The 14,334-nt window shown below is 34.4% G+C and overlaps 2 protein-coding genes across 4 annotated transcripts; both read left to right on the forward strand.

The window, feature by feature from the left end:
* The first annotated feature begins 1,529 nt into the window (after positions 1–1,529).
* On the forward strand, positions 1,530–10,609 carry LOC101255755 (carboxyl-terminal-processing peptidase 1, chloroplastic). Of its 2 annotated transcripts, none has more exons than XR_003245272.2 (13): positions 1,530–2,650; positions 4,058–4,177; positions 4,855–4,992; positions 5,645–5,749; positions 5,833–6,001; positions 6,711–6,787; positions 6,867–6,911; positions 7,038–7,126; positions 8,006–8,044; positions 8,125–8,187; positions 9,811–9,940; positions 10,021–10,077; positions 10,156–10,609. XR_003245272.2 is itself a non-coding variant. In XM_010318603.4 (13 exons), exons 1-12 carry the CDS (start codon positions 2,252–2,254, stop codon positions 10,074–10,076), a joined length of 1,425 nt encoding a protein of 474 aa, XP_010316905.1. In that variant the 5' UTR covers positions 1,530–2,251; the 3' UTR covers position 10,077; positions 10,156–10,609. The 2 variants fall into 2 exon arrangements, 1 of the variants encoding a protein (XP_010316905.1); XM_010318603.4 differs by having other exon boundaries at positions 7,038–7,121.
* A 1,226-nt stretch (positions 10,610–11,835) lies between these two features.
* LOC101259214 (PLASMODESMATA CALLOSE-BINDING PROTEIN 1-like) lies at positions 11,836–14,074 on the forward strand. Of its 2 annotated transcripts, none has more exons than XM_004233818.5 (4): positions 11,836–12,007; positions 12,740–13,336; positions 13,450–13,555; positions 13,643–14,074. In XM_004233818.5, exons 1-4 carry the CDS (start codon positions 11,962–11,964, stop codon positions 13,821–13,823), a joined length of 930 nt encoding a protein of 309 aa, XP_004233866.2. In that variant the 5' UTR covers positions 11,836–11,961; the 3' UTR covers positions 13,824–14,074. The 2 variants fall into 2 exon arrangements, with proteins under 2 accessions (XP_004233866.2, XP_010316904.1); XM_010318602.4 differs by having other exon boundaries at positions 12,758–13,336.
* The last annotated feature ends 260 nt before the right edge of the window (positions 14,075–14,334 follow it).

Below are 14,334 nucleotides of genomic sequence, written 5' to 3' on the forward strand. Positions count from 1 at the left end.
TGAAATTGAAGTATTCAACTTCATTTTTTGATTTAGATTTGTGTTGTATATATCCTTATTTGAGGAAAACTATTTTTGATTATGAAATTTTTAATATTTAATGATCGAACGTAAAATCTCTGATTAAAGAAATAATAATTTCATTCGCAACGTCATATTTTTTTTTATGATGAAGAATTCAACCTCATAAAGTTTCTTTATGATAAAAATAATTTATATTTCTCATTTTTGCTTTTAACGTCTAGTAATACAAATAAACAATATAAATAAATAATTATTCTTTACAAATTATATGATAATATGACTAAATTGGATAAGACAATATAATAGAAATATCTCTTTAAAAGGTTAAATTATTTTACTATCGTGTAAAACTTTATTACGTTTGGAGAAGTCTTGAAAATGATATTTTATATTTTTTAAAACTTTAATATTTTAAAAAAGTGGAATGATATACAATTCTTTTTTATCTTATTTTAATTTAAACATTACCTCTTTAGTTTTAATCTTCGGGATTTTCCACTTTGCAAATTTTAGTGTGTCCATAGTCTTGATAAAAAAAAATACTAATAATCAAGATATTTGAAAATCGATCGAAATAAGTTAGAAATTTAATTATTTTATTTCTTAAATCTTTTTATCGAATATTTTTAAAAATTAGTGAGATTGTCACTCTTAAATAGGTCGATTCAAATTTAGTCAGAATTTTAATGCAAACTTGAAAAAAATAAAAGAGAATACATGATACTATTTGTTTGATTTTGTACTATTTCAGATCGAGTTTTTTCAAATTTTGATTGTGAAGAAATATAACTCAATTCAAATCAAATTAAATTTGATTTGATTTGATTTTTTTCTTTTTCGTTTAATTATTTGGTTTAACCAATAACTAAAAACATAATCAGTAATTAGAATCTCTTAAATATATTTTCTAATATAAATCAGAAGTAAAATGTTAATGCACAAACACTTAAAAATATGTTAATTATAAATGTTTAAACATTAGAAAAACTCATAATGAAAAACATTAATTAATAATGAACAAGTTAAAATTCAACTCAATCTAATTTAATTTTTTAATTTAATCCAAAAATAATGTATACCTAAGTAATAGAAGTAAATTGTTGGATAGCCGCGTTTTCTTATGGATTTTAAATTATATTTGGATACCCTAAAATATACTTCACGCTCTGTAGAAGCACGTGATATTAAGTGGCCCAACTAAGGGTTTTGAGTCCTTTAAATTACGTTACGTGTAATTCACGCGCCTAGTGGTGAGAGTATTGAAATCGAATTGCCAAAAAGATGTTTATCCATAATGTTTTTTAAAAATTAAAAGTCAGTGATTGGTTAACCCAAATTTCCAATTTTTGGTAAAGAAGATGACGTGTCGGGTAAATGGGCCAGTGGGCCCACTAGAAAGTAGAGTTTCCATTTTGGGCTCTGAATTTTGACTAGTGTCTAACATATATAATGGGCCTATACAAAAATGTTAAGCACTTGGACAAACCTGCACATGATATTTCTTTTGTTTTTTTGTTTGGTGTTTGATATTCATATTAGAGTTTGATTAATTTTAGATTCGTATTAAAAAGTTATATAGAGAGAAATAAAATTAAGACGTTTTGATTAAGAATGAGTGAGTACTTACTACTCTACCACTAATTGAATTTAACATGTTTAGGATGTAGTAGTACTTGTTATTTTCCTACTTTGATTATCATATACTCCCTCCGTCCAATATTGTTTATTCTCAATTTTATTTTTAAAGTTAAACTATACTTTGATTAACATTTTAAAATGTATTTTTTTTAAATCATATTAATATGACAAAAAATTATAATTTATTAGTACTTTTCATATAGTTTTAGAATATTTAATTTTTTTGTTTAAAATATCAAATTAATGTGATCTAATTTACCATTGAAAATTAGTTAAATTAACGTTCGATAAGCGTAATATAACAAACAATTTTGGACGGAAGGAGTAATAATATGATGTTGATGTTCTCTATTCTCTTATATGTTTTGTAATATAAGTATTTTTGTTTTTTTATTTTCTATTTAAATTTGAATTTGATTAAATTTTAGTTACGCTTTAAATTTTTTTTGAAAAAACATTAAAAATAAAAATTTCGTTCATATCTAAACTCGAATAGAGAACTGTGGTGTATTAATAACTTTTAATACTTGGAAATTTGAATTGGAATATCTAATTCTTAAAATTAGTTTGTTGGAAGAAAAGATACAAGATGAGGCTCCTCCACAGCCCCTTACCTTCACCATCTCCACCATTGTTAACCTCTTTTTCACCAATTAAAGCTTCAATCTCTCCCAAAAAATCATCTTTCGTCTCTCATCATGAACCCCTTCAGCAACTTCTCTCAACTGGGGTTTCACTTGTTCTTTCTTTGGGGCTTCTTGTTTCTGCTCCTATTTCTATTGCTTTGGAATCCCCTTCACTTCAATCTTCTAACTCATCTTTGGAGGTGATTTGCCGAGAGAACGAGGGGGAGGAGGTGTATGAGAAAGACACTGAAGTATCCAAAGTGGTGAGCAATGAAAACATTGTGGAAGAAGCTTGGCAGATTGTCAATGACAGCTTTCTTAACACCAGCGATCGTCGTTCTTGGTCTCCTGAATCGTGGCTTGTAAGATGTTGTTTTTCTCTTAAAAAACAAGAAAATTTAACTTTTTTGAGCTAAAGGGGTTCTTTTGCATATCAATTCTTGATAGCTATCTCATTGATTGTTTGGTATTTTGCTACCAGAGAATATGCTCTATTTATTTCATTCTAATTGTAGCTTCTTTTTTTCTTTTTAGCTCTAGGGGTTCTCTTGCATATCAATTATTGTTTGGTATTTTGCTGAAAATATGCACTATTTCGTTCTAAGTGTAGAATCTTTTTTTTACCTTTTAGCTGAAGGGTTCTCTTGCATATCAATTATTGAGAGGTATCTCATATCTGGTTGATTGTTTCGTATTCTGCTGCCAGAGAATATGCTCTATTTCATTCTAAATATGGAACTATTCCTTCTTTTAGCTTAAGGGGTATTGAATTTGATGGTTTGCTTAGATCATCTACTTAGCTTGTAAAAATACATACTTGGAGCATATTTAGTATACTATTACTAGGAGAATATATTTAATTTCATTCTATATGTATATTGGAATTCCTTTTATGGATTTAAATCTCTACTGGAAAATTCTCATCCAACATGGCAAAAGAGATGCTCTTAGCAATTTGGTGGGGGCTGGAGGTTAAGATCCATATTGAAATGTTCCCTGAAAATGCTGATTAGCTCTGTTGGTGGGGCAGGAATAAACGTATATTTCGTAAAATAACAGGAATTCTTTTTGGATTGTGTTAGCTACTTATCTTTACTGTAGGGTCATTGTAATGGATGCCTCGAATGAAATCAGCTACTTCATCAAAAATATTCGTATCATCATTAAAGCCATATGATTTTCTGGATTTGGAGGAATAACAAAAATTATTTCTAAGAACATTGAAGTAGAAAATGTCAAACTAATTGTTGGAGGCATGGACTTAACGTGATGTGTAGTTTAACAAGGAAAACATCATGCATTGTTGGAATTGAGATTAATTAGTAGTCGGATTCTTGAAAATTGATGACTGAATATAATGTCAAATATTTTATAATACTGAAGAGATTTTAGTTTCTTTCTACTGTAGATAGTGCACTTAACTAGGATATGTAGTAATAGTGGCGGAATATAAGTCTTTCACCTAACTGCTCAGCAAGTCTGATGCAGTAAAGCGCATGGTGAAAAAAATTCTAATTTTGTTGCTCAGCATGTCTAATGTGGATAAAAATGTGATAAATGAACCAGTGGAAGCATTTTGCTAGCACTACATCATGTCTTTTCGAAAAGATCTGAGCCTTTTATGTCTCTGCTGACATCTTTTTTCTCCCTGGGTTCTTGCCTTCTCTTCATCCTACCTAGATCATTGCTCTCCCTATCATATTCTTTTGTATTGATATCAACTTAGAAGTATTCATGACTAAATATTTCGTTTTCTATGTTATTACCAGCAAAAGAAAGATGACATCTTAAGTTCATCAATTCAGACAAGGTCAAAAGCACATGATATCATCAAGCGTATGTTGGCTAGCTTGGGTGACCCCTATACACGGTTTCTTTCTCCTGAACAGGTAATAAGTCCTCTTTACATCAATATTTACGTCTGTATTGTTGAATTTGGTATGTATGTTTAAATTAGCATACAATTTTTAGAGGAAGACAGGATGTCTACCACATGGGAATACAAATCTTTTTTGGTTCGGTTCGTTACATAGGACTAGAAATTTTATTTCCGAGTTTAAACATTGCAAAGAGTGAAGCAATTTGGACGTATTCTTTCGTTTATAGGTTGATATAAATGTACTAGGGAAGTTTGGAAGAGGTTCGACGCTTCTTCGTTAGCATTAGTGATTTGAAGTTCCTTTACTTCTTTACATTATGTTCTCAATTTCTCTTTTTATGATTCCAATATATGTATGTATTATTAACCGTCCTGAATCTGTACGGATCTTTCATCTCATCCTCCTGCATTATCATCTTTCCATTTAATTGGATGAAACACAAATTGATGAAGCCATATGTTGTAGAGACGATAGTACTTCTCTACTTTCAGTTAAGAATGGGTATTGTATCGTACGTCATGAGATATATGATTTCTATTGATTCCTTCTTTTTTCAGTGTATCTTGCATTTCCTTAATTCAAATAAACGTCTTACTTACCAACTTTTTCCTTAATTCAAATAAACGTCTTACTTACCAACTTTCCAGTGTTCTTGTTCCATGAAATGTACTGCTTGTCATTGAAAGTTCTCCAAGATGGCTAGATATGATATGACTGGGATTGGAGTTAACCTCAGGGATGTTCCAGATGGCAATGGAGGTTCAAAACTGAAGGTTTTAGGGCTCCTATTGGATGGCCCTGCCCATAATGCCGGTGTACGACAGGTATGTCATTTACAGTCATTTACTAACAAAAGCACTTCCCTTATTTATTTTGCTTAGCTTTATGCAGTGGTTCTTTTCTTTTCCCTGTTGATGAAATGCTTAATATCTCGGTTATTGTAGTCATGATTACTTGATAATGCCAACAGTAGGGAATTTGTCTTTGTTATTTATGAATACGATTGAAAAAGGAGAGATAAGCTTTAAACTGGCAAACTAATGGCCTCTGATTCAATATAATTTTCCCTCAAGGTGTCCAGTCCTTCTCACCACACATACTTGGGGCCTTGCCTGTTAGTTTCGCAGGTGTCTTGTACTGCTTGATGGCTTATGATATATTTTAAGTGATGGAATTTTTCCATAGCTAAATATGTAGACCGCATGAAGATGTGTTATTTTGAAATGCTTACTTGAGACGAGGGTTTATCGGAAACAACCTCTCTACCTTCACAGGGTACGGATTCATTGGGTATGTTGTTGTTGCATGAACATGTGCTATTTTGGCTGCAATTGAGTATAACATTAGCACATACTACTTCTTTACATTTTCTCTCCCCACTGAAAGTATCTGGGTTCACTTCAGTTTTCCCTATTCTAGTTTGATTTACCATTCAGTGAAAAATTAACATGTATCTTTCATGTGAACTCGTGGCAGGGAGATGAACTGATATCTGTGAATGGGGTGGATGTGCTGGGTAAATCTTCCTTTGAAGCATCTTCACTGTTACTAGGCCCAAATGGGACATCTGTGAACATCATGGTTGTGTTTCTGAACACTGCCGAACCTCAATAGGTCTATTTTTCAATGACATCTTCATGCTGATTCTCATGATGTGGTTGCAGGTTAAGCATGGAAATTGTGGACCTGTCCAGTCCATTGATGTGGAGAGGCAATCTATTGCTAAGACACCGGTTTTTTATCGGCTGGATCAGATTGAAAATGGCTCTACTTCTGTTGGTTATGTGCGCCTGAAGGAGTTCAATGCGTTGGCCAGAAAAGATTTGGTTACTGGTACGTATCTATTCTATATGCAGCCATATGTTGAATAAAATAACTGAAAGATGTAACTAGTTTAAGTGCTTTACTGAAGCACTTCAACAGAGAAACTAAAGCTACTTTTTACCTAAACTTTCGTGGTAAGAGTGTAACATTATGAGGACAACTCTTTCTAAAATAACGGGAGATGACAAATGCGAAGATGCTGACACGAGAAGTTAGCATTAACTGGAAGATATAAAATATGAAATGAAATACAGTTTTATTTCACTAGAGGGTTTCATGTAGCTAATGGCTCTGTCAGATAAACTGAACCAAGCTCCGCAGAAATTAAGTGGAAGCACAAAATTTAAGACATAGATGCCTGGTTAAGAGGTTTTGCATGTCTCTTGGAACCACTCTATGATGACTATAATTGCATTTTGTGGCTCTCAACACCGTCAAACCATCGGGATATAACATCTTCAGTTGAACTGCATTACATGTTATAATATCATTCATTAAGACCTGAATAACTAATGAAATGCCAAGAGATCGTGTATTATTGTATTCTGGATAATTTTTGTGTTGGCATTTAAAATGTATAGTCTGATTTGCTAAAAGTATTGCCATTCCAGAGATTTTACACCTGAGACATGGTCTGAACTCTTTCAGTTTCAGCAACCTAATGTGTATAAGCTTTCTGTGTGTAGTCTGTTTCTGAGATTGTCAAAACTTTCTGCAGCAATTAAGCGACTCGAAGGCATGGGTGCCTCATCTTTTGTTCTTGATCTCCGAGATAACCTTGGTGGACTAGTGCAGGTTTTACTTTATCCCTTCTTTGATTTGGTCGAGCTTGACAAGTTACTTGTTTAACAAGCGGTGAATTTTTGCCTTTCAGGCTGGCATTGAAATCGCAAAACTCTTTCTGAATGAAGGAGACACGGTAGTCATATTTCTCATCTTCTATATGGAGCATTAGCTATTCTGTGATTTGGTTATGCTTGATTATTAGCCTTAAATGCTTACTGTTCAGTAAGAAGCTTTTCTTCTGAAATATATATATTGGCAGGTGATTTACACTGTTGGAAGGGATCCACAGAATACAAGGAATATTGTTGCAGAAGCTCCACCTCTTATTACAGCTCCAGTAATTGTAAGGCATATACGAGTCCACATCTCAGATGTCAACTCTAAAACAGCAGAATTCTTCAATATTTTCTTTCAATTGCATATTTTTCTTGTCATTGTTACAAGCCATTTGGTGATATCACTTGTGAAATAGAAGAATCCATCAAAGCTTTCTTCAAATTACATTTTTCCTTCTTTTTTTTTTTTGAATGAACAATTCCATTAGTTTCATTCTAAATGAGAAATTCGGAAATTTCCTCTGTCAAAATGAAGCAGACTTCTTTGAGCAAAAACCCTTGTACTTTTAAGGTCAAGTGGATTGTAGATGTAAGTCAAAGTTTGTTTCTGATTTCGCTTTGCATTAAATTAAACCACATTTTGCCCCAATTTCTTTAAGGTATATTGACCACTGACATATTCAAAGTTTGCAGTTTTACCGTACAAGTCTAAGAAGTGTTAGATATTGACTTTTAGTGCTGTTATATGTCATGCTTCAGCATTAGCTTGAGTCTTTTCTTGAAGCTGTCACAAACTTTAATATTTGATGCCTTAAATTTGTTGAGGTTGGTAAGAGCAATGGATAAATGAAATAAACAGGTAATCATATATAACGTTTTGGTGGTTTGTGCTAACGTTTCCTGATTATAGAATCATAAGATAATTCATGGCTGAAACTTAAAAGAGTAGATTCCTTAAATTGGCTGAAGTTGCTATAGCAATGGATAAATGAAATAAACACCTGATATAAGATCAAACAAATTGATTTCGAGCTTACTGTTTCTTGACTGTAGAATCATAGAGAGGCTCTGGTTGTTGTTGCAAGTTCATGAAGATGTTCTTTTCTCTTCTAGTTCTCAAAAGTTACTATTTGTCTTACCACTCTGATGGATTTAGTAACTTCCAATGCAGGTTTTGGTTAACAAAAGTACTGCAAGTGCTAGTGAAATTGTGAGCTACTAATACTACATTGCCATACCAGTTCTTGAAGGGCTGAAATATTTTTGTCTAATTCATGAATTTCATTTCAGGTTGCAACAGCACTTCACGACAATTGCAGAGCTGTTCTTGTGGGAGACAAGACATATGGCAAGGTCTGAATTTCTAGTTACTTTGGTTTCTCTTTTCAATATTTGAACTTCTTTATTGGCATACTGGTTGGTATTATGCACATCTCTATAAATTGTAAAGCAACTTTTCTCAATGTCTCAACGGTAAACTATATTTATCTACTACTCCTCAGTCCTAAATTGTTAGCAGTATACTAGATATAGCATATCCAGCTATGTGGGGCTGCTTTATTTCCCCCAGAAAGTGTTTACAATCATCTACATGCATAGGTAGAACTAAAGAAATTTCTTGATGTTTCATTACCATGATCAAAAATTCAAAATGCTGTGCAGTGTACACTCGTATTCTGATGATCTGATTGGATGTGAATCTTTACCATCACTCTTTTCTTAACCTACTTTCTGCTTTTGCATTATTTTATTTCATTTGCCAGTCCTCAAACCGTTACAAAATCTTGATATAAACTCACTTTTGTTAATTCTTTATCATTGACAAAATAGCACGGAAGAATACATTGAATATGCATGGGACTTGGGAATTTGTCCGAGGCCAAAAATAATAGTTGAACAACTAATGCACATGAGGCTATGACGACCTTTCGTGCAACCCATTTAAGACCCACATACCCACTTTGCAACCTCTAGATTTCATAATCAACTGTGGCATATTCCGCTGGTTATGATTTTTTATGCGACCAAGATGAAGATAAAAGCTATTTGTCTAGACTGAGCTAACTATGCCCCTAATTAAGTCATCTCTTTTCACATCGACTTCATGCCCAGAGGCAAATTATGATTGCTAGATATTGCCAATTTATTCATTTTGGAGAAAAAGTAATCAAATCATTTGTTTCAAAGAAATAATCAATGCTTCCTGATTTCTCTGAACAGAATTAATTATGTCTAGCAGTTGAAATCTTTCCCTAACTACCAACCTAAAAATTTATCTTCTTGATGGTTTCCTAGTGCTGTAGTCCTGCTTATGTATAGGGGATCTAATTGAATCCTTAACTAATCTACTACAACTATTTGTTGTTGCGAGGACTAATAAACCTCTATTATGGCCAGTGTAATTAGCAGTCAAAGGGAAAACGGTTAGCATTAGTAATGATTAAAGTATTCATTTGTTCCGAAGAGGGGCACACTTAAGAACAGAGGAGTGGCTGAGTAGGAGCTCTCAACTCCTTCGTGTTCCCGATCTGCAGCATTTCTGTTGCAGCTCCTTTAAGACTACTTTATTTCTAAACACGTGTTCCTAGCAATTGCTACAACCATTGCAGTAGCTATTTTTGAGTAGTGTTGAGTTGTGCGGAGATGCATACGATTACACAGATCAAGGGGAAGTGTAGGAAGAAACACTATTCTTTGGGTAACTAGATCCAAAGGGGGTCTATTTCAAACTTCAAAGATACATACTTTGTAATCAGTTATTTTGAATTCTGTTGTTTTAGTTGTTGGGATTAGTTCCATGCAGTTGGCTGTATATGGCCTTTCTCTGTGAAGTTGGAGTAGCTTGAAAATTGATCTGAAGCCTACTAAATCTTTATATTGGTACTTGGTTGCTAGAAAATTTTGGTGTATGGAATGGTAGGTTTGCTGGTCTTCTTTCTGAGGGACAACATCACTGTATTCTTAACATCATTTCAGGGGCTGATTCAGTCTGTATTTGAGCTGCCCGATGGGTCGGGCGTGGTTGTAACAATTGGGAAGTATGTCACACCAAATCACATGGATATTAATGGCAATGGAGTTGAACCAGATTTCAGGAATTTTCCTGGTAAGATGCTCCTATTCACATCATTACATGTGTCAACAGCATTCTGTTTCTCTGAATATAAAACTATATAATATTTGCAGCTTGGAATGAAGTCAACAATCGTTTGTCAAAGTGCCACAAACAACAAGATGGATAAGGTAAGGGTTTCTATTTTCTTCTTCTTGTTTCTTTATTAACTTGTGGTTTCTTATCATGGCTCTTTCTGCCACATACAGCTCGCTCGTTTTCCTTTCAGTGTCATTCCGATTCATCATCATGACAGATGAATAACTTGGGGTAGTCCTTCGGTCGTGCAACACTCAGTTTGATATGATATTAACAGATGTTAACCTTCACAGTCGCTTAGCTTCACCCTTAGCCTGAGCATCACCAGGAAGAAACAAAGTACGTAATGCATACTCTTCTATTGCCTAGACATCCTCTTGAAGAACAAATCAGATCGATATCAGCAACTTTAATCTATCAAGATGCAGAACTGGCCATTGGATGATAAAATTAGTAGGCCAGAACCAGCTGAGTTGTGTCATTGTATTTATTTTACTGATAGCAGGTGCCTATGGATGATAGTAGCACAAGTTTTGGACATAAATAACTAGCAATTTACCTGATACAACCAACAGTTCATATTGTACACACATTTTGAGTAAATGTAAATCAATTTGCGCCTCATTTTGATGTTCCCTAATAAGATGTACTTCTGTATGAACATCTGGTTGCACAAATTCTCATAATAGTCACTTCTAAGTGTCACCCAGACCACTGTTACTTTTCGGTAAAAAGACAATACCACAATCAGTTCCTTTGCCAGCTGAGTTGTGTCTCCAAAATTTTACGTAGCATTCGAAAAAAGTTCATCTCAAGGCCAAGGATTATTTTTGGGGCTAAGATTGAACCTCAAAAGTTTGTTAACACCTGAGGAAAGGGACAGGGACCAGAAAAGGTAAAGTTGAAGTTACCTTAATTTTTCCTTTTTGATGATATAAAATGTAAAGTGTAGACATGACTCTACTATGCAGTAGAAATCTTGATTAGGCTGCCAATATGAAGTATGGTATCAAAATGCAATATTAATACAATAAAAAAGATGAAAAGGTAAGCATTGTCTCATAGTAGTAGTTTTCTATAGGCTTTTCTTTAGACTGTTTGAATCTTTACACTTCATAAGATTGTCAAATATTCAACAAGCAAAGGAAAATTTGGCAAGATATCCCATAACTTTTTACCCTCAGAGCATAAAATGTAAAGCAATACCAAACTACAAAAACCTGTCATTTTCCCTTCTCCTCCTAACTTTACCTCTCCAGGTATTGTATAACAGTGAAAAGGTAGACAGAAAAAAAAGGGAAGAAAATTGTAACAAACTCTACCACCATATTGTTGTGTAATATTTTTAAAAAATATCTAATTATGTAATTACCACTTGTATAACCAAAAACTATGTTGTATGGAATTTACTATTGTGATAGTAATTACACAATCTAGTAACTACATAGTGGTGTTCTACACCTAAGTGGTTAATGAAGTGTATTTGAGGTTATGATGTTACAATTTCAAATCGGTGGGATTAGTCGAGGTGTGTGTTAGCTGACTCGTACACCACGGTTATAAGAAAAACATAGAGTGGTGTTGAAACATACATCTTTAGATTTTCATCCAAAACTAGATTAGCTTTTGTTGGCTTTTGCCTTATTGAGGCAACAACCTTTTGCTATTTAGGCACCTCCAATTGCTTGCAGTTTCTAGCTACCTCATGCCTCATTTCTCAAGTTTTCTTATATTCCTCTAAATTAAAACTCAATAAACCTGTACTGTAATGCAAGAAAGCTATGATTCTGTTCCCTCCTTAACTTTATCATAAAATTATATATATATACATTACATGCATCAACAAATGATTGCTTCCTCTTCACAGCTTACATTTCTAGCGCTTCTCTTCTTTGAGAAAACTACAATTATTCTCATCAGAAACAAACTCTCTCATAGAAAACAACAAGAGTTGAAAATCTATTGAACAAGTAGCTATGAGGATTTCTTGCTGTTTCCTCTTCTGCCTCTTGATTTTTTCAGGTGAATATCACTATGTGGCCCTTTTTTCTTTTATAATGTTTCGAAATGTTATACATAATCTTTAACTATGGTAAATTTTAAGAGATATTTCTACCATTTCTTGGCTTTTGATCCTGGACTATAGATACTTCGATATGTTGCTACTGTTGGTTTGCAAGTTTTCGATATCAAAACTGAAGTTTGCAATTGATAGCAAACTAATTTGGGAGCTAACTTATACATGAGATTATGTTGAGCTGAATAGAGGAATATACACTTATTGAATGAACTATTTAATTTTGTACAGCTCCTTTGCACCTCATTTGAATTCATTTCTTTTTTACCATCCCAATGTTCTTTTGCATGCATGCACTGTTGTAGCTTTTTGAATTTCATGTTAAGCGTTTCAATTTGGATTATGGACATACAAATAACTTTGATGATTTCATAAGTCAATTTTTTGCACAAATACAGGCTACTGAATGACATTTTACATGTTTTGACAATATATATTTACTAGAAAAGCTTACTCAAAAGGAGTTTGCCTTTCTCCAAGAAATTTCAAACATAAAAAGTAAATCTTATGAAGCTCCATTTTTCTGAAGATAATAAACTGCTAAGAACAACAAGTTCTTGGTTCAAGAATGAGATATGGAATCAAATATGAAACAACCTTGTGATATACTACTAATTCTTTCAACATGCAGAATCTAAAGAATAAAGCAAAGACAGAACAAACTGACACATATCTAGTGTATACACTTACTTCAGGTACAAGCATTGCAGACAAGCATCCCACAAAAGCCATCAGAAAAAGCAAGAAACTAGCATTCCAAGAGGAGGACATTGCGATTTCACCTTCCATGTATTCTGACCAGCTAGATGTTCCCATCATTAATCCAACAACCCCAGGTACAACATATCCAGACCCCACAATGGATAGCCCACCGCCACCATCTACCACACAGCCAATCACGAACCCTGCTCCATACATGAATCCTAACCCGAACCCCAATCCTAATCCTAACCCGAACCCGAACCCGAACCCAAATCCTAATCCTAACCCTAACCCAAACCCAAACCCGAGCAACAATCCAGGGCCATCTACAGGGGGGGCTTGGTGTGTAGCCAGCTCCACTGCTTCAACAACTGCTCTGCAAGTAGCACTGGACTATGCGTGTGGCTTTGGAGGTGCAGATTGTTCAACTATCCAGTCTGGTGGAAGCTGCTACGAACCAAACACAATTAAAGACCATGCTTCCTATGCTTTCAATGACTACTACCAAAAAAATCCAGCTCCCACAAGCTGTGATTTTGGAGGAACAGCACAGCTTACTTATACTGACCCAAGTAAGTGCAAGACAGCAGCACTAAAGCTGCTAAACATCACATAGAAGTAGAGTTCTTTAATCTGCTAATCCAGAAAAGTTGGCAAAGCTTCTAATTTTTTTTCATTACTGCAGGCTCTGGGAACTGTCACTATGCAGCATCAAAATCAACCCCTACCACACCACCTGCCCAGCCACCCCCTACCCTGCCACCCCCTTCTCTGCCACCTCCAACTCCAAGGTATAAACCATCTGAAATTATTTGAGTTTTAAATTATCTCCTAACCCAGAAATGTGAAGATGTTTGTCTGATTCCTTGGAATTGCAGCACAACGACGCCCGTAAATCCATACACCCCAGGTGGCCCGAATGGTTTTGGTTCTGATCCAACAGATTATGGTGCAGAACCAACAGGTACCCCCAGTGGAGCAGACAACTTATCAAGCAACTTCCAATTTCTCTTCGCCATGGCCTCTTTCCTGGTGGCAGTTACAGCAATTCAATTCTAAACAGAGTGCGCAAGATATTGTTCACAGGGATTGCAAGAAGACACTAGTTGTCTCCATACTCCCATTGCTTCTAAACAGCAGAATCATCATGAGATGTGAAAATCTCATGGCATTCAACACATGAAACTCGCTGTACTTCGTCCGTTTATGGCTTTTAGCCCAAGTAGGAAGTCAGTACGTAGTGAAGAACATCTTAATGTAGCCAATTTCTATTAAAATATTTCTGCAGTGAATAAATACTTTAGACACAATATCTCATTTTAGGAATTTCAATGAAGAGTCATGTACAAAATCCGGGAAGTGACCCATCAACGAGAGACCATTAATATCGACCATTTATCCTCCAAACTATGACATATGAGGCATGCCGATTCCAAGATACGGAGAACACAGTAGCTCACTATATAAATTGCAAAAACACAACTAAACTTTGAAGAATCATTTGAAACTTCGACCTCTTTTTTGTTATGCTTTCACTTTTTTCTTCCTTACAGCAGTCACTACTTAACAT

The sequence above is a fragment of the Solanum lycopersicum genome, chromosome 2, assembly GCF_036512215.1.
Source record: "Solanum lycopersicum chromosome 2, SLM_r2.1".
NCBI lineage: Eukaryota > Viridiplantae > Streptophyta > Magnoliopsida > Solanales > Solanaceae > Solanum > Solanum lycopersicum.